This window comes from Corvus moneduloides, chromosome 3 (genome assembly GCF_009650955.1).
Source record: "Corvus moneduloides isolate bCorMon1 chromosome 3, bCorMon1.pri, whole genome shotgun sequence".
NCBI classification, from domain to species: Eukaryota; Metazoa; Chordata; class Aves; order Passeriformes; family Corvidae; genus Corvus; species Corvus moneduloides.
In genome coordinates, this window is record NC_045478.1 from 65,049,122 (window position 1) to 65,068,397 (window position 19,276).

Sequence of the window (19,276 nt, forward strand, 5' to 3'; positions counted from 1 at the left end):
TCTCACAGCAAAGTGCTCCAAGGCAAGCTCTGCTCACAGAGAGGTATTGTCTCTGGGCACAGGAAAGAAGCGTGAGGCTTTTTCCAGCATTCAGATCCTGTTTTTAGTGTGACTCAGCTCTGCAGAGTCCATAAGGAAGACACGGGTTGTGCTTTATTAGCACTTAGGTTAATGTTTGGAAATAACAAGACTGATGGTTTTATCTGTTTAATCGTTTGGTGCTGCCAAGAGCGACCATAAGCACAGCCCAATGGTGCATGAAGGGAGTACAGCCTGACATTAGCTTACCACCACTAAAATCCAAACATTAGCACACAAGTTGTGTAGCAGGCTGGCAGGGGCAGGCAGCCAGATCACTGCTATTGGAGTGACTCAATGACTATAATCTTTCTTCATGAAGATTTTGAACCTCCTTGCAATGGAAGGAAATAGGGATGGATGAGGTGGGCTAATTTTGAAGTTTGGCAGTTTGTTTGTGTTTGCCCGGCTTTCCTATGCCCTCAGCTGAACTAGGCTACAGAGCTAAGAACTGAAAGACTTCTGTAGATTTCCCCCAATATTATTTCACATGCTTTTCAGTCCTCCCTCTCTTTATTCTTAAATCTCCTCAGGTACATCCTTTAGCAAGCAGTAGCTGCAATGCAGATTCACCACATGTAACCAGGCAGTGCTACTGAACTGCCATATGCAGCCAGCAGCAGCTGTAGCCATTCATCACTGAACAGCAATCGGATGGCTGGATCATGTGGTCAGCTGGCACCCAGACAACACTGGATGTGGCAGATGTCGTCAGTGCAGAGAGCAGAATAAGAGACAAGAGGAGTCAACAGACACAGGCATGTTTTCTTAACAGGGGATAGCTACCTCAGCCAGTGTTTATCATCATTTATCACTAAATAAGTGCAGATGTTAGACTCACTGATTCTTTGAAACATATGTAGAGCAGAGTTGGGTGAATTTTGGCAGAGTTACTCGGAACACCTCTCCTTCTGTACACAAAATCAAGGGGGAGAAAAGCCACTGAAATAATCATAGTGGAGTTGCGCTCCAAGTCAAGCTTCCTTGGACATGCAAGCACATGCCTCACCCACCCCTGGGAATGCATAGGGCTGTACACACACATGGTTCGGCTGCCCAACACTTCCAGCCAGCAAGGGCTGCACTGCTGGAAGGGCACTGCAGAGCTGAGAGCTGGCCACATAAAGTGCTTTTTGTAAAATCTCCTTAGAAGCCACACAGGTGGGCTGTCATGTAGGGCACTGGCTAAAAGAGACAGAGTCTGCAGGACTGGCAGACCTCCAGCACAAGGACCCGAGTCTCTTAAAGCTTCCACAATTGCCCTGCATCTAATTTCTTTCTCTTGTTTCTATTCTGTTGGCATTTACTCTTTCCAGTCAAAAGGGCAGTAGCAGCCCATGATCTTCACCATCTCATTTGTGTGAAGACACTGTCAGGAGCTGCCCATGGCTTTAGCATGTCAGATCAACACTTTAAATCCTTTTTCCTTTGCCAGAACTATGCTGTTTGCTAGCACAAAAATAAGCAGAGTCTGAGCTCTGCCTACTCTCCCTGCTTTTCCTCAAATACGTACCAGAAAAATAGCTGGAGCAGAACTCCCACACACTGTACAAGATCCAGACTTTAGCAGTCCTAAAACAAGCTTTTTCCTGTCCCAAGCCTATGGTGGAACTAGTCAAATTTAACACTTGCAAGATCGCAACATTTTTAGAGCAGGGGAGGTAAGGGTGGGAAATCCAAATAAGCCTGAACACACCCAAAACATGCTGCCACTTCCATAACTAACAGAATACCACAATGCTAACTTAAAATAAAAATAGAATAGAAGTCTTATCACCTCCTCTTTAACCTAACCTCAAGGCCACCTCTATTCCACAACTATGTATTTTCCCTCCAGGTTCACATTTTCAGCCTTGCCATCTTAATGAGAAACTTTTGCCAGCTGGAACGAGCTCCCAAAGCACAATCTGTAATGAGGACAGGCACCTGGGGACCTACCTCCCTATCTCAGGAGAAGAATTTGGTTTGTCTTTCTAATCCCCCATACTGCAGAGTCCTTTGAGGCCGCGATAAGGGAATGCCAGACCACCTGGCAGCAAGAGCAGATGAAGAGGGAGGGGACTGATGAAGTTGGGATGTGGGTGGAAGCCAGATTGGTGGAAAGGGTTAGAGTTACAGAATTGTTTGTCAGAAAGGATGTCTGAAATTATCAAGTTCAGCTGCTCACTGCCAAGTCCACCACTAAACCATGTCCCCAGGCACCACATCTACATGTCTTTTAAATGCCTCCAGAGATGGGGACTCAATCACTTCCCTGGACAGCCTGTTCCAATAACCCTAAACAACCCTTTTAACAACACTTTTAGTGAAGAATTTTTTCCTAATATCTAATCTAAACCTCTCCTGGTGAAATTTGAGGCCATTTCCTCTCATCCTGTCTTGTCACCTGGGAGAAGAGGCCAACCTCCACGTGGTTGCAACCTCCTTTCACGTCGCCATAGAGAGGGATAAGGTCACCTCTGAGCCTCTTTTTGTCCAGGCTAAACACCCCCAGCTCCCTCAGCCATTCCTCACAGGGCTTGCATTCCAAGCCCTTCATCAGCTCCGTTGCCCTTTCCTGGACTTGGTCCAGCCCCTCAATGTCCCTCCTGTAGTGAGGAGCCCAGAACTGGACACAGCACTCGAGGTGCAGCCTCACCAGTACCGAGTACAGGCGGGGCAATCACTGCCCTGGTCCTGCTGGCCACACTATTCCTGATTCAGGCCAGGATACCATTGGCCTTCCTGGCCACCCGGGCACAGCTGGCTCATGTTCAGCTGCTGTTGACCAGCACCCACAGGTCCTTTTCTGCCTGGCCACTTTAGCCACTCTTCCCCAGGCCTGTAGCACTGCCTGGGCTTGTTGTGACCCAAGTGCAGGACCTGGCATTTGGCTTTATTGGACCCCACACCACTGGCCTGGCCCATCGATCCAGCCTGTCCAGATCCCTCTGCAGAGCCTTCCTACCCTCCAGCAGATGAACACTCCTGCCCAACTTGGTGTCTCAATCCCCTCATCCAGATCATCAATGTACATACTCAACTGGCCCCAACACTGATCACTGGGGAACACCACTTGTGACCGGCTGCCTGCTGGCTGTAGCACCACTCACCACCACTCCCTGGGCCCTGCCATCCAGCCAGGATTTTACGCAGCAAACAGTGCACCAGGCCAAACCGTGAGCAGCCAGTTTCTCTAGGAGAAAGCTGTAGGAAGTGGTCTAAGGATTTACTAAACTCCAGGTAGACTATATTCACAGCTTTCCCCTCATCCACTAAGTGGGGTCATCTGATTGTAAACTTAAATCAGGTCAGTCAAGCAGGACCTGCCTTTCATAAATCCACCCTGGCTGGGTCTGCTTTCCCAGTTGTCCTGTATGTACCCTGTGATGGCACTCATGATGATCTGCTCCATAACCTTCTCTAGGACCAAGGTCAGACTTACAGGCCTGTAGTTCCCTGGATCCTTCTTCCTTGCCTTCTTGTAGATGGGTGTCACATTTGGTAACCTCCAGCCTACTGTGACCTCCTGAGTTAGCCAGGACTGCTGGTAAATGATGGAAAGTGGACTGGTAAGCACTTCTGCCAGCTCCCTCACTACCCTTGGATGGATCCCATCCAGCTCTATAAACTTGTGTGTATCTAAGTGGTGTTGCAGGTCACTGACCAATTCCCCTTAGATCATGGGGGCTTCATTCTGTTCCATCCCTGTCTTCCAGCTCAGGGCACTGTTTCTTCTTTCTTGTCTATTCCTTCTGATCAGTGTCCTCATATAAGAGAATCCAGTTTGCTCCCAAGCCTGAGAAGAGAGTGTAGGGTGCTGGTGCCCATTTGGCAAGACAACATTTTTTGTTTTATAGTTTTGTTTCTTTATTACAACTTTTTTTTTTCCCCCTCTTTCATTTGCTGCATTTAAGTCACAGCTTGTTGGGAAGGGAAGGCTTCAGCTTCTCATGAAGTAGAGATTGTTCAGTCAAAGCCCAACCTTAAAAATACATTTTCTAAATATGCACTATTCACTGTTGTGCTCAGTAACTTGATTGGCAGAAATGAGAACTGCAAAAGCGGATCTTGTCAGTCATTCTTAAGTCTTCCTTAATATGGAAACAATCACCTGCCATTTCAACCATTTTTTGCAAGGGACACAGTGGGTTTAATAAAATGCACACACCTGCAGTCTCAACCTCTTTTTATTTTCCGGTAAAAAATTTTTTGTGGGGATTGCAGATGTGCATGGGCAAGATAAGAAACCCTTCCCTGTGACAGCTGAAAACCCGTCCTGGCCTATATTCCATCATTTTCTGGAAATGCTCTGAATATATGCACACTGGCCCAGCTCTGAGTGTCTGTCTCATGAGATCCAAAGGATGAGGGTGTGCCGTGTCCTGCAGACACACTGCACGTACAGCACCCTGAGACCACGGGATGTGAAAGTCACCCGCGTTTGCTCTGTTACAGGTCACTTGGGCTCTGTGGCCCAATATGCAGGAGATTTTGCTCTTTGCTATTTCTGGGCTCAACTTTTATCTCCAGGAATTGCAGCAGTGGATTAGGGTTGATTCCTACATGGTCATCATTTGCACGTTGTGACACAACCCCTATGTCATGCAACACCTGCTCATTTCAGACTCATCTTTCAGAAGTGGTGAATATCCATGGCACTGCCCGTACTCTGAGAGACACGGAGATACTCAGCAACTTTAAAAGAAATCCAAGGAGGCCTGATACTGAGGTCCCAAATTATGTTTAGAGAATGGTTCCAGAACAATCAAAACATTTTTTCATTAAAATACCTCCTAAGGAAGAATTAAACTGGTAGTGCTCTATGGTAAATTTAGCTACAGTGTTTCTGGGACAAGATGTCCACAGAACAAGCATCCCTCATTTATCACCAGAACATCTCAATTCTGACCTGAAACACAAATTTGGTGCCACATGTAGTAATGTGTTTGTGGTCTGTTGCAAATGCCAGCCAGCGAGGGAATGTGTTGATTTAAGGCACACAAGTAAAAAGCACAGCTTTTATAAGTTCAGCTTCATTTGACTTTGCTGGGAAAGGAAATAATTACTCTATTTGTTTTGCTTCCAAGATGGGAATAGCAAATGTGTTTCTCACCTCACTGAGAGGAAAAAAATCACACCCAATATGGTTAAGGTGCACCCCTTTTTACAGAGCAATGTGACAACCTTGCAACTTGAACGCAATTTTTTTTTCTTTAGCTGCTGCCTTCTGGGGTTTTTTTCTCTTTAATATGGTTTATTCTTGAGAGATGCTTCATGCATGAGCATCTTGGATTGTTTCCTACAAAATAGCAGAGCTCCGAAATAAAAGGAATGGGTAGGGCAGAAGTGAAGCTTATTTCAAACATGGCTTTAGAGGAGCTGATTTTGCTGCCATGTGAAGGCAAATATTTGGCCATGGAAGAAGAATGTCTTAAAATGAGCTACGCTCCAGGAGTGAGCAGATCAGTCCCTCCTAGAGGCCTGTGGTAATTTGTTTCTTGGAGGATGTGAGCTGTGATTCTGCTGAGGCTGCTGCTTTTGTTTGTTTGCTTTTGCAGTGAACATGCTGCAGTTGAGATCACCTTTTCCAAAGCTCAGATGCACCTTCTGGAAAGCCAGGGCCCAGATGAGCATTTTGATATTTGTGTCCCGTGATCAAGGGCAGAGCTTTGGGAGAAAAACTGGAGCACAGCTGATGTTCAGACCAGGAATGCACACAGAGCTGCTGCTTTTTGACCCACTGCATGACCGTTTTAGGGACCCTCCTTTGTTTTTCAGCTACTGCATGCTATGACACAAATTTCTGGATGTGTAGTGTGGCTTCCCATGACTGAAAGCCTTATGAAAGGGGAGCCCTTTGGGACAACTCCTGCACAAGTTTCCCCCCATCCCTCCCCAGCTCCAGTGACAGCAACCTGTGTCCTCACACTGCTTCTTGGCCTCAGCTCCCTCACAGTAAGGTGATCCACAAAGTGAACATTAGACGGCATTTTCTGAGCCAAGGATTTTCCCCCGGCAGGTTGCAGAAAGGCCCATCTGCTTCTCTCGGGGCTGGTGTTGCTTCCATCCAGCCTCCACAGCTGAGTGCATCTTTTGTGCTGGCCACAGTGATGCTGGTGACAGGGGAGGAAACCTGGCTCTAGGTAGAGATGTGCAGGAAAAAACTTGCATTACACGTAAGTCCTAAAACTTCTCTGACTGGACAAGGATTCCAAGGCACAAGAGGGGTTGTTGCTCCCCAAGGGTGGTGGGGCCTCAGTGGAGGTGCAGCCTGTTTCCTCCCTGGAACAGTGAGGGGAGCACGGCTCAGCTGGAGGCAGTGGGACCAACACACTGCCTGAGCGGCCACACCGGGCACACAGTGGGTGACTTAAGGACATACTTTCAGACTTAATTCTGAGTTTCCTAGGTTTTGTCAGTTTAAGCCAGATTCCTAATGTTATTTTAATGCAGTTGTTTTGTGTGTGAATAATATGCTTTCTATGCCAAACCACAAGCCCTGGAACTAATATCTCATAAAAATGCCTGGAGTCCAAAGCTAATAGCTGTAATTCAGCTGATTGAGTGATGCCTAAAAAGTTACAGATTAACTCTGTTCCCCAAGGGGAAGTAAAATTAAACTCAACTTCTGAGGGGCTGGGTGCTATTTTGCACAGCGTCTTAGCCTGAGCCGAGGGATGCAGCTTGCTGCAGACCCTGGGCACCCCATGACAGGGCTCAGTGCCCTGTGGGCAGAGCTTGGGGGCGGGGGGTGAGGGATTTTCATCATTTTTTCCCTTAAAAAAGCCCCCACCCTTCCAGCAACACCCCACCCAGTGATGGGTCGCTACAGCTCATCCTCGCACAGCCCTGCTGCTGTGGGCAGCGATTCAGAAGACGCCAGAAAGGGGCGGGGGACGGTCCCTCACTGCCAGGCTGGTGGTGTCTGGATGAGGGGCAGCTGCGGTGAGATCCGGCCCTGCGGCTGCCAGGCGCAGTGGGCAGGAGCTGGTGCTGGACCCAGCAAGGGGGCAGGTGCCCCTTCCCCTCCCAAAGGGTTTGGTTGAGGCAAGAGTGACTTGCGGTGAGCAGAGAGGGGACATGGAGGGTCAAAGGTGTCCCCTCACGCTCCTTTCGGGGGGGGAAGTCGGGCCACAGGATGTCAGTGCAGCCTGTGGGAACGCCATGCTTCCCGAAAGGAACGACTGCCTCCTCTCAAGAGCACACAGGAAGATCTCTTTCCCAGAATATCTTATTTAGGCAACTTGCATCACATCAGCAAAGCAGAATGCTTATTTGGGAATAAGAAAACGAGATGTGGCCCCAAGTGAGTGCTTGCCTGTAGGCTCGTAGCAGAAAGTTTGAGGAGGCAGCAGAGGCAGCTGCTGGCTCGCAGCACCGAAGGCAGAGCTGGGCGGGCTGGAGGCCCGGACAGCTGGTGTTTGCTGCCTGTGCCGTGTCCTCCAGCGCTGGCTGCGGAGCCCTAAGGTGCCGGGGATTTTCCTGTTACAACACAAAGGGATCAGCTAGATTAGCTTCTGCCGAGGTGAGAAGGAAATGTGTCAAGTTGACGGTTTATTTTGCTCTAATTGGATTCAGACCCTCTTTCTGAATAAACCTCAGTTTACTCCAGCTCTTGCGGTTTTTCATGGCTGTGAATGCAGAGGAGCTGTTCCAGGGATGGGCAAGTGATTCTCGGCTTCAGTGGGGAAAGCAAAGGGATCACGCTGTGGTCACTAGAGGCAGGCAGCCTGCAAACAGCACGGCTGTTTGAGGAAGCTCTCATGGTCACATCCCAGATGAGGCTTCGTGGACAACTTCTGGCAGCATGAGCTGCTCTTTGAGCAGGGAATTCTCAGCTTTTCAGTCTTTCAGACATGACATCCACAGCTGCTCTGGGCAAGCTGCAGCAGCACAGCACTGTGACCTGGGGGCAGGGCAATCCTGCCCATAAGAAAGCAGCGTATGCTGGTCCTCTTCTACAGGGAGAGCTGTGCTGTCAGTGAATCTTCTGCACTTCATCATCTTTCTCTAGCTGGCGTGGAACACTGTAGGAAAATTATCTTGGTCTGCTGTTTTTTTTGGCCTGCTCACTCAGAAACACGGAAAGTACCTGCAGCAGGGGTGGCTTCTCAAGTTCGTCTTTTAAATCTCTGGAAACAAAATGAGCTCAGATGGAAAAGAAAGAAGAAGGAGCATAGTTTAAGAATCCTAGGTCTGGGTGGCTGAAAGCTGCTAATCGACCTTCTATGTTAATCCCTCTAAACAAGCAAATGCTTTTCACTTCTGTGTCCCTTGCACTGTGGAAACTTTTGACATCTCTGTACTGGCCAATGTGGTTTGAATCCCTGCCTCTGAGTCACATGGGTATCAAAATACTCAGCTGGACTAAGTAATGCTCTCTTGATGAGCACAGCAGAAACCAGACATAAAATAAATCATTAAGTCAATGACATTTTTGGGGGATCTAAATTATGTCTGAATATGTGTTACAGAGTCAGCGCTTGATTTTGAAATTCTTCCACTTATTTCTTGTTCTTACAGGTGCAAATGAATGCTACATCAGGAAGACACATTTCTGGAAAGCATCTGCTCCTGCAGTTTCCAAAGATGTCTTGGAAATGTCTCTTCTTGTACACGAACCTGTGACTTGTCTGAGAGAGTTTCATTGGTCTTATTGGAATTTGACATAAAAATTATCTTTTATTGTTCTTTTGGTCATGTTTCTCTCTGTGACATTGTTGTATTTTCTGTTGGCTTTGATATTCTTTAGTTGATCACTGAAGGATCAATTAAATCCAGATGCTGGGTACATTCTTTGTTTGAGGTGGGTATTGGAGTACTTTGGTGTCTAGGTTGTCATATACCTTTTGCCTTGATCATTTGCTCTTGCAGAACTCATTTGTTTTAGTGCTTTTAGAGCCCATGGGAGGTGCTAAATAAACACTTCAAACTATAAAAAAAGTTACTGGCCAACTGTGAGGTAGTAAAATTAAGTAAAATAATCGGCATCACACAGGTAAGCCAAGCAACAGTTTTTCTCTTCCTATGTTGTCCTGATTCATTCACAGCACATCAGATCAGACTTTTACATCCTGCCTACCTCCAGAGTTTCCTATAGCAGTATCCATTCCGACTGAAAAGAAGAAGAGGAAAAAAGCCCAAGATAAAACCAGTATGATCAACTAATTTGAAAGAACTTTTTTTTTTTTTTAATATGGACAATACAGTCTGTTTTTGCTTATCTTCGGTTCTGGAGTGCCTGAGCCATCTAAGAAAATTTATCCTGAATCAGACATGTAGGATTTCCCTAGCAGGGAATATTCCAAGATACAAAATGAAAATTAGGTAAAAGGAAAATAGCTGAAAACAGAGACTGCTACTAGAAAATATGATACAATGTGGACATTGGGAGACACTGTAATACAGGAATCCTTGCATCTACTGAAGTTTGCCACCTCTACAACAAGGCTGCTTTGCTTCCACAAAGCAGTGCTATGCAGGTTTTTAGGGAAGGAAGCAAAGCAGAGCATTATTTCTAAGGGAAATCACAGGTGCAATTAGGAGAGCTGGCAGTAAAGGCATCCCTTTCCCAGCACAGTACCCACACAGCACAGTGGGAATGGCTCAATAGCAGAAGCAAGGACAGGATGGGCCTTAAGGGTTACCCAGGGAAAAAATTGGTAGGGGTGACCAACAGGCTGCCAGTCCTGCTCTTGCTGTCTGCCAGGGGGAAACATGAGCGAGAACAGGCTACTCCTCTGCAGACTGAAAGTAAAGATAAATGAATTACTTGATCCAGAACTTTATAAAAACAGCAAGATGACTTTTGGAAATGCAGAAAGACCCACCCGTCTGTTGCCTTGTTAGCAAGATGAAAATTGAAGGACACTGTATAAGCTGAGGGAAAACCCCAACACTCTCCAGCACAAAATTCAGTTAAATCTCTGCCCTCAGCAGCTTCCAAATCACATAAGCATCAGGAATACTGGAGGGCTGGGGCACAGGGCCTTAAGAGGTCAGGGCAGAAAATGATGTTGTCTCCTTGCAAGAGAAGATATAAATAGTATTTAGCATCTTCAAGTAGGCAAGTTCATAAGTGAGCCTGCCTGACTGTGAACTGGCTTCTTTGACAACTTAGTATTCAGGAGAGGGAAGAATTGCCATAGCAACATTCCCATCTTCTGACATGTATCATGCAGATCATGTAGTCAAGGCAGCGCAGCACCCTCTCACACATGTGCTCTGTGAACTTTTGTGTTCCCGACATTATTAAAGAGAGAACTGTCTCATGATTGACACACTTGCCTGTGTGTCTTTACGATTCCTTAAAAAATATATGGAAATTCTTCCCTTCCCCCATCCTCCTCCTTTGAACTGTTTTCTCTTTTCCATCCCACTGAAATGATGAGAACAGCTCCTGCCCCAGATCTGTAGATATATGTTCCTGACAGTAGTCCTACGCTATGCAAATGTGTAAACTGCAAAATGTAGAGGGCTTTAAAAAATTAAGTATATCCAGCAGAATCTAAATTCTGAGTGCTGAAAGGAACTAGAAATCTTTCAGTACCTGCATAATTAATACTCTATTAAACAAAGCCTTACATATTTTTTCTTTTGGGGTTTTTTATTTATACTTTTGCTTTGAGTTAGCCTGAAATCTCCAGACACACACATCAACCATTCCTGCAGCACATGGCAGTACATATGCCACCCTGTGTGGGAGCTGAGTTCACAAGCAGAGCAGAATACTTGTTTGCAGCCAGGGTCTGACTAACCCCTGGGATGGCTTGGGCTGTGTGGACTTCCCACTGTAGGAAAGGCACTGCACATCACACAGGACTAAGTTGTGGGCCACTACAAACAGGATGCTGCAACACTGTGCAGTGATACCATGTCTGTAACCCTGACAGCAGAGACAGCCAGGTACTTGACTTTACAAGTGCTCTTGATTTAATTGTATGATATGTCCACCCAGTGGACCTCTTTCTAAGCTTACTGCCTAGTCAGTATTGTGGCTCCTTTCAAAAACTCTGTAATGCTAGAAAGAGTTGGAATATAATTATACCACTGTATTTATGTGTGTCTCTTAACTATGGCTATCCCACCAGGGGTTCTGACATTAAAGTACCACAATATACTGTCACGTGCCTGCATACTTTCTCCTCAGGCCTGGGATTTTACACGCTCTGCTGTCCTTGGCAGGATGCCTATAGCACCATTTCTGCATAAGGGTTGGCCTCAGTAACTTCATTCTCCAAGGAATGGGCTCAAAATTCTGTGTAACTCAGGCCTTGGCAGAAAGAGACCAAACCCCACTTTGACTGAGTGCTCTCTCTGGACTGTATGCACCTAGCTGTGGGCTACACCTGACCGAGGTAATTTTTCTAATCAGGTTGGTTTTCCTCTTGGCTGCCTTCTTACACAACTCCCCAGGGCTGCCTAAGCATTCACTGCAAAACATTCCCGTGGGATGGCAAAAGCTCCCATTGTCTGTGCCAAGGGGGCTCCTTTGTGCAGCGGTTTGCTGGAGGCAGGTAACCTTTAGATGGTAACAGCTCCTTCTATCTTTCCCCCACCCACATTCCTGTCCTCTCCAGCACTCTTCTCCAGCATTTAAGGTTACTGTACAAGGCTTTGGTACCTTACCTGGTACCAAGGGAACCAGGACCTCATCATACTCCAGGCAGGGTGAATGTAATTATTAGTTGTGGTCAGTATTGCTTGATGGTTCAGCTGGGATTACATCTCCAGTGAGCCACCTCCTGAGCTTCACCCATGTTTGAAAGCACTCCCTGCCTTGGTGTACGCCATACCTGCCCATTTCAAGAAATAAAGATTCAAGAAATTCCCTTTTTTATACCTTATTCCATGGTAACTCTTGGCCAGCATATGCACAGGTAGTTGAGGTCCTCCATTATTGTAATTTTTGCTGCCTTGCTAAGTATTGTGTGACTAATTGCCTCTTCCTACTCCATGACTAATAGCACTCCTGTTAAGCCACCTCTTGAGAGAACAGTTTTGCAGCTTAATAACAGTCACAGAAGAGGGATGACCTCCCTCTTATCCCATTACATCTGTCAGGTATAAACTTTGGAGCCAAACTGAGAACCATTATTATAGAAGAACAACTTATTTTATTTTACATAGTAAATAAGCTAAGACAATTATATGTAGACAGCTAGCCAAGAACTGTTCTGCCTGCAAAATTAAACATGCAGAAATGCAGAGTCCTGCAGCCACACTGTCCCTATTGCTAAGGGCAGGATGGCCAGCAGCTGACCAGCCTTATTCCCAGGAGAAAAGTAGGAGCACAAGGGGCTGTCAGTTTGGAGTTATGGTGGCCTTACTGCCCATGTCAAGAATGATGCCTTTCACAGTGCCTGACTTCTTTCCATGCTAAGCAACTGCCATTTAACATCCCACTGTCATCATCTGTTCCTGCAGAAGATCCTGTGTGTACACATACATGTATATGTATGTGTGTGTCCATGTGTGTGTTTAACTTCTATCCACACAATACACATACAGAGGGGACTAGCTGCATATTAGGAAGCAAAGAGATACTCTGTCCTAGAACTGACTGCACTACAGCAATCTCTGCATTTAGAGTGCACATTCTCCAGCCTAATGGTAGATGTTTACTTTTTAATACACAAGCTATATATAAAATGCTGAACTTGAACACCACTGGGCTATTTACGGCATTAATAACATGAAAAAGATGCTATTTCATTTCTGTCTCATTTTACACCCCTCTAAGGAACAGCTGATACCTTCTCTGGTGGGCCACAAAGTCTGTGGCCTACCTTTCAAATTTCTGTACTGGCATTTATTGTGATGAGGTTCAAATCCCTTTACAGCTGTGGTCTGAACAACAAAGGGGCACTTAAGGGAATAAGACTACAACTTGCTCTTCTGGGTTACATTAAAACCCATTGATTTCCATCTGTTACTTGAACAAAACAGAGTGCATTTTTGATAAAAATAAAATTGCTCATTTTGGAGAATATACGCTAAATATATTTCATGTTTGTGGTCTGCAAATTGGGCAGAGCCGTTCTTCCTAGTTACTTAAATAATACCAGCAAGAGGAAGTCACTATGCTCAAAATGCCTATTTTCACTCTAAGCCCAAACTCCTGTCATTACATCATTAGAAGCACTGCACAAAATGCCCCACATGCCAGTCCACTTGTCCCCTCATTCCACAAAGCCCCTGCAATCAAAAGCACCTGTGTGTGTGCTTTGAGCTCACGATGGGCCCAAGAATTTTTCTGAACAGATCCTTTTACTTTCCAGTTTAGTTTCATTCTCCCTTTGCTCTTGCTTTAAAAAGAGGAGAGAGAGAGAGACCATCACCACTGTAGAAAGCTGACCAGTCAAACCTCCAGTTGTTCTTTTCTTCCCTGTGACTTTGACAGTAGTCAAACTCCCACATTTCTGTCCTTCCCAGCAACACCTGTGGCCCCAGTTTAACCAGCTGGCTACAGCAGCAGGTGAAGCTCCGAACCACAGGAACAGAGCAGCTGGGGTATCCTAGTGGAGATAACCTCCTCTACTGGGATGCACCAGGCTTTGATTAGGAGCTTTCTTGTGCTGCTGCAGACAGAAAACACCTGTCACCAACGTTTGACCCTGCTCATATGACAGAAAGAGCATAAATATAGGATTAGTAGCCTTTCTCCAAGACTGCATTCAGAGGTGAACCTACATCTCTCTTATTGCTTGCTCCTTTACTCCCAGGGCAGGAACTCCAAACCTGCCTTGCTGATGCTAGCCTCAGGTTGATGGTCTCTTCAGGACTATACATCAGCTCAAGTTTTAGATGATAAATCTTTTCAGCATTCAGTCTAATGGTATCTGAGTCTTCAAAGGCTACTGAAGTGTGAATCAGAGCAGACTGACCAATCCTTACAGAAAATAAAAGGCAAAGAATAAATTGTTGTTAGGATTTGAAGCAGTCTTTGAAAAGCAAATTCAACAGGAAAAATGAACTGAGAAGTGCCTGCCTTATACACTGCACTACAGACTGCCACCTGGGAGCCTGCAGAGTGGTGAGCCATTTGTCAGTCTGCTCAGTGTCCAAGTGGCTTTGATGTGCACTGGTGGTAATTTTGCTAATATTGCTCCCATGGGCAGAGAAGTGAAGACTAGGGAAAATTAGGGAAAATATTTGTCATTTTCCTTTAAAATAAGGCAATGGTTCCTACAGAAAGACAGCAAGTTACAGTTTTATCCCACACAAGCCAAATCACAGACTAAAATAATTTAATGTTGAAATTGTGGCACAAGTTCGCAAATTGTGGCAATGCTTTTGTAACAGAGTGGTATAGAATCTACGAATACGTGTTTTGGGGCACCTACAAGCAGGCAGAAAGTAAGCATGAGCTTTCTAAAGCCAAATAGGGGATGTAGTCACACTGAAATGCATGACAACTCAGTGGCTAGACTTTCTAACCAGCCTTAAAAATAATCCCCCCCCTTTTTTGTGTTCTATTACTAAAAAAAGAGACTATTAAGACTGAAAAGTTGGGCATTGAAGAGTGAGGTAATGTCAGCATTTAGGCCGTCTGTTCAACCTTAATTTGGCCCCTTGTGAGTATGAATTATGATATTGCCTTTAATTAGATGATCACACAATATTTTTTCCTGTGCCTCATTCGTAACACATGATGGATGGTGCTCACTGAATGATGAAACTGTATTTTGTTTTTTCCTTGTGGTTCAAGGTGTGGCAGCCTTCCTTATTTACTGCACACTGTGCTCTTCTCCGACAACAAAACTAATGATTCCTTCGCAGAGTTTTCTATGGGGTTTATCATTACAGCTACAACATAACAAACATTACTGATTTAATTTTATTGCAGTCCTCAAGGGAAAAGCTAGCATTTTTTTCACTTAGTTCATCCATCTAGAACCTATTTTTGTTGCTCAGGTTGTCATCAAGGCTTTGCTTCCCTCACACTTCTGTGTGAGAGCTCTGGGGAGGTATTGACAATACATGGGAAGCAAAGTTGCTTCCCCATTCTGGTCTGTCTTGGGTAGTCAAGGCATGGAGAGGGTCAACAGATCAGGGATGGCAGGGAAAATCCTATTCAGCCACAAGATGGATTATTCCCAAAGTTGATAAACACTCTGGAGAATTACCTGTGCACTATAGGGAAATGCAGGCTTATTTTTTTTCCTAAAATTTGGACAAAGACAAGTAAGATATTCCCCATAAATTCAGAAATGCTACAAACATAAATGCTGTCCTCAGACTGAGTTCCACAGCAAAAGAAAAGTTTTCCAGACCTTTTTTTTTTTTTTTAATAGACTTGCACTTGGAAATAATTACTTATTCTGACAAAAAGCTTTCCACCAAGAAAATAATTCCCCCAAGAAAAATACCTTTCAGGGACAATTTCAGCCAAGATGGTTGAAATTTGGCAAGTTTACAAGTGACTTTTATTTTAGTCATCATTCAGCCATCATCTTTCTTAAAAATGATGGATTGTGTAATCCTAAAGGGAATGAACACAGTCTAGAAGAGTGCTCTCTGGGTACACAGGCCCCCAAGTTATTTATATCATGGTTCATACATCAGAGGCTGGATTTAATGCTCTAAAATGTTTTTGACTTTAAGTATGATGATTCAAAGCTCACAGGAGGTGGAGAACTTTTTGAGATGTGAGAAGACAAATTGAGTTCAAACCTTCTTCAAACCTATAAATTTCCTTAAACCAAATGGAACCCACCACACTTTGTATCACATATATTGCCTTTGGCTCACATTGCCAACCTCAGGGGCTTAACTGAGATCTAAGCTTGGTGTCTATTCTTTTGAGGTGCTGAATATTCACAAATTCACAGATATGAGGGATGACAACTTTAAGCATCCCTGTGCTGTACCTCTGAAAAGAAGCCTTTCCCTTGGACACCTACCTATGGATTCATCTATGCAATTTTGATCTCTGACATTTCTGGTCTCTTTATATTCTTACTACATTTCTAATATTGCATATAATGACATGGTATTAGAAGAAAAACCTATCTTGAGCAGGTGCAAAACTTGCTGACAAAGAGGAATCTTTCCATCAATGTCAGTTTTTGAGATCTCAGACATTCAGTACTCAGTGGTACAATATATACAGCAGACATGATCTGAGTGTGCTCTAGCAGAATGGGTACAGCTGTGTGGCATTTTGGCACTTCTTATTTTTATTTAACACATTCTTCCCATCAGAATGAATTCTGTGAAGGAAACAATACCTGTGAAACAAATTAGTAATTAAAAAAAAAAAAGTCCTAGACTTAACAGCAGAGCATAGGTTACACAAATTCTTCATATTACAAAAAGTCAACAGGTTTGTGCTTTGGGCTTCCCACCCTAAGCCACAGTTGCTGCTGTTGGAAAGTACAGCCAGATCTTCCAGAACATTCATTGTCCACCACTACTTTCATGTGCTACCACAGCTTTCAGAAGCAGTGACCCTAAACAGTTCCTGGCTCACTAAACAGGACTGAATTCATGCCTTCTTTCCTTCCTGAGTTTTAAAAGCCTGTTGCAAATAACAGACATCTTACCACCTCCAATCAAGCCCTATCTGTGGATAGAGCAACCATGCTGCAATATCACTGTGCACATGTAATGGAAGCTCAGGAACAGCACAACATAATATCCCTAATGCAAGGCCACATGGCTATGGCCATCTGCTTCCAAATTCTGCTGGTTTTGTGTGTCCTGTCCTCTCCCTCTGTAGAATCATCAGAGGAGCTCCTTCTTTATCGGGCCACTTATTTCCATGAACTTTCTAGTAATTTGCTTAGCTTTGAAATCTTCGCAACTCTTGATCAGCAAGGTAAAAAAAATCTAGAGGACGGACAAAGACAATATCATCACAGAGCTCTCTTTTTGAAGGAAACAAACCAAAAAGCACATTGTTGAACTTGTGCTGTTTCCTATGATAGTGTGTACATAAATACATTTTGAAAGTACTGTGGAGGCATGCAATGAGTTGCAAGAGATCAGTTTTCCCCAGAGTTGTTCCAGAGCAGAAACATTGTTAAATCATATTAAAACTCTGCAGCAATCCTGTTACTAAAACCAACACATTAACACTACACATACTCAAAGTGCTCTGCATGTGTTAAAATAAATTACTAAATACACTAATGAACAAATAAGTGATATGAATATCAGTATTTGGATCATAAAGCTACTTTTTAATAAATATTTTCTTGCCAGAAATTATTCTGTTCACTTTATTTTAGTTCTAGACAATTCTTTCTGCCTACTAGAGTTACTTCTTGATTGTCTAATAATTAAACAGAATCATGCCAAACTTAAACAATCGCCAGTATTTTGCAATTGAATTCCTAATACAAACAGGCATATGTTTAACTTTAAACATTCGCTTATGTGCCTTCCTGAAGTAGACTTAAATGCTCTCTCCTGTACAACACGAACAGCTCAGCCCACCTATTGGGAACTTGTAACTTGAAAATGCAGGATCTGTTATTTTACTATGAAAATAAGAAGAAAAATCCTCATGTAGAAATTATATAATCTACAGTTGACACTGGAAAACTTGAAAATATATCATTCAAATGCCATCACTCCATCCAAAATTTCAAGAATCAGCATGAAGAAACAGAAATGCAAGGATAATTTCCTCTTTATTTAGGCCTTAAGATCTGAACACTGCAAGTAAGATTTCACTGAACTGGTAAAATCATTAACATAACGAATTTAAGGCAGCTGTTACATAGTGTTACATTAATATTTCAGTCAGACTGAACTCTTCTTTAGATACATTCATGCAATTAACTTCTATGCTGTACTTTGAAATATATAGGATTGCTTTGTCTCCCTGTATTAAACCTATCTCGTTAAGCTTTTCTCAAACAATACAGAGAATGAACTCATTGTTCTTCTTGGCAGAAGTGAAAAGATCTAATGACTTAATGTTTTAATGACTTATTTGATTCAAGAAATGCACGTTGATAATGCCTTGGAGATAAATATACATCTCATATGTGTATGTCACATGCAAGCATGGAGAAATAGGAATGAAGATTGAAACATTAACATTATTCTTAGCTAAAATCATTTTCCCCCCATATAAAATCCAAAAATATCCTTGCATTGAGAAGTGGGCCCATTAAACTTCCTCCTTTCCAAAAGATTCTTCTCCATGCCAACCTCTGTTGGGGATGAGAAATCTTCCACGGAGCCATAAACAATCCTCTGTGTTGCCTCTTATTGTTCACTCCAATTTCGGCTTTTCTTTTCCTTCTTCAATACCTGAAAACATACAGAGAGCAGCTTTTAAAAATCTCTCACTGAATACAAATGAAGGGTTTCCTCTAATGCATCAATCTTTCCTTTCCCTTTATTGATGTTGTTGCTCCTGCACTTGCTCACATGTGTTACCTCACCTGCTGTGAAGGAAAACAGCATCTGCACACCTGATGGCAGTGCTTGTCCAGTAAGGAACTGCACAAGCCTCCCTCCCTCACTCCCATTTTCAGACCAGCCTGACCCCCTGCCGCACGCCCAGCCTTTGACGGCTGCAGAGGTCTGGGAACACTTAGTTCCCTCACCTGCTCTGCTTACCTACTAGCAAACGAAAAGAGATGTTTCCATAGCTGAATCTAAGCAGCCAACTTTGTTTGAAAGAAAATTTTAATAATTGTGTTTCAGAATTGAATAATTTGAAGCCCCTCTCCATTTCAACATTGGATTTTTAAGTGTTTGCAGGTACATCTCCCTTTTTCGAAAGTACAAGAATGAAGAAACTACTGCTGAGAGGGTGCCTCTCTCTTCTTGTAATGGCCATTTCTTTCAGTAATATCAGGAGAGCTGAGTCAAGTGTAGGGCTCCTTAAAGAACTTATTCTAGCTGCAGGACTCGTCTCTTTTCTATGCTGAGAAAAGCCTGGGCTGGGCAGCAGACTGTGTTTTTTCTGGCAGTGGAAACATTCAGCTATTTCATATGCCTGTTCCTGGACAATGAATTACTACTGGTATCTGACAAAAGTATTGTTCTTCTGACTAAGCCCTCTCTGCCAGACATCTCAAATACAAATATTTCCTTTGGAGGTTTTCAGGCCTGCTGCATGCTGGAAAAGAAAGACTTATGATAACCAAAGGCAAAAAATAAGCAACGCTTGAGAATGCTGAGAGGAAAATCCAGTCACAAGTAAGATCACCTGCTAGTGCAATGTACGCATAGGCAGAATGTACACTGGAAA

General features: G+C 43.9%; 1 protein-coding gene and 1 long non-coding RNA gene across 2 annotated transcripts in view; one reads left to right on the forward strand and one right to left on the reverse strand.

Annotated features, from left to right (window-relative positions):
* Nucleotides 1–6,915: 6,915 nt before the first annotated feature.
* On the forward strand, nt 6,916–8,750 carry LOC116440809. The gene is made up of 2 exons (XR_004238769.1): nt 6,916–7,585; nt 8,584–8,750. It is a non-coding gene; the product is annotated as an uncharacterized LOC116440809 (long non-coding RNA).
* An 8,930-nt stretch (nt 8,751–17,680) lies between these two features.
* Nucleotides 17,681–19,276, reverse strand: part of AIG1 (androgen induced 1) — a 123,584-nt gene continuing 121,988 nt past the window's right edge. The window contains exon 6 of the mRNA XM_032101982.1: nt 17,681–18,327. Within this exon, the coding sequence (XP_031957873.1) occupies nt 18,290–18,327 (38 nt within the window). The 3' untranslated portion in view covers nt 17,681–18,289. The remainder of the gene's footprint in view (nt 18,328–19,276) is intronic.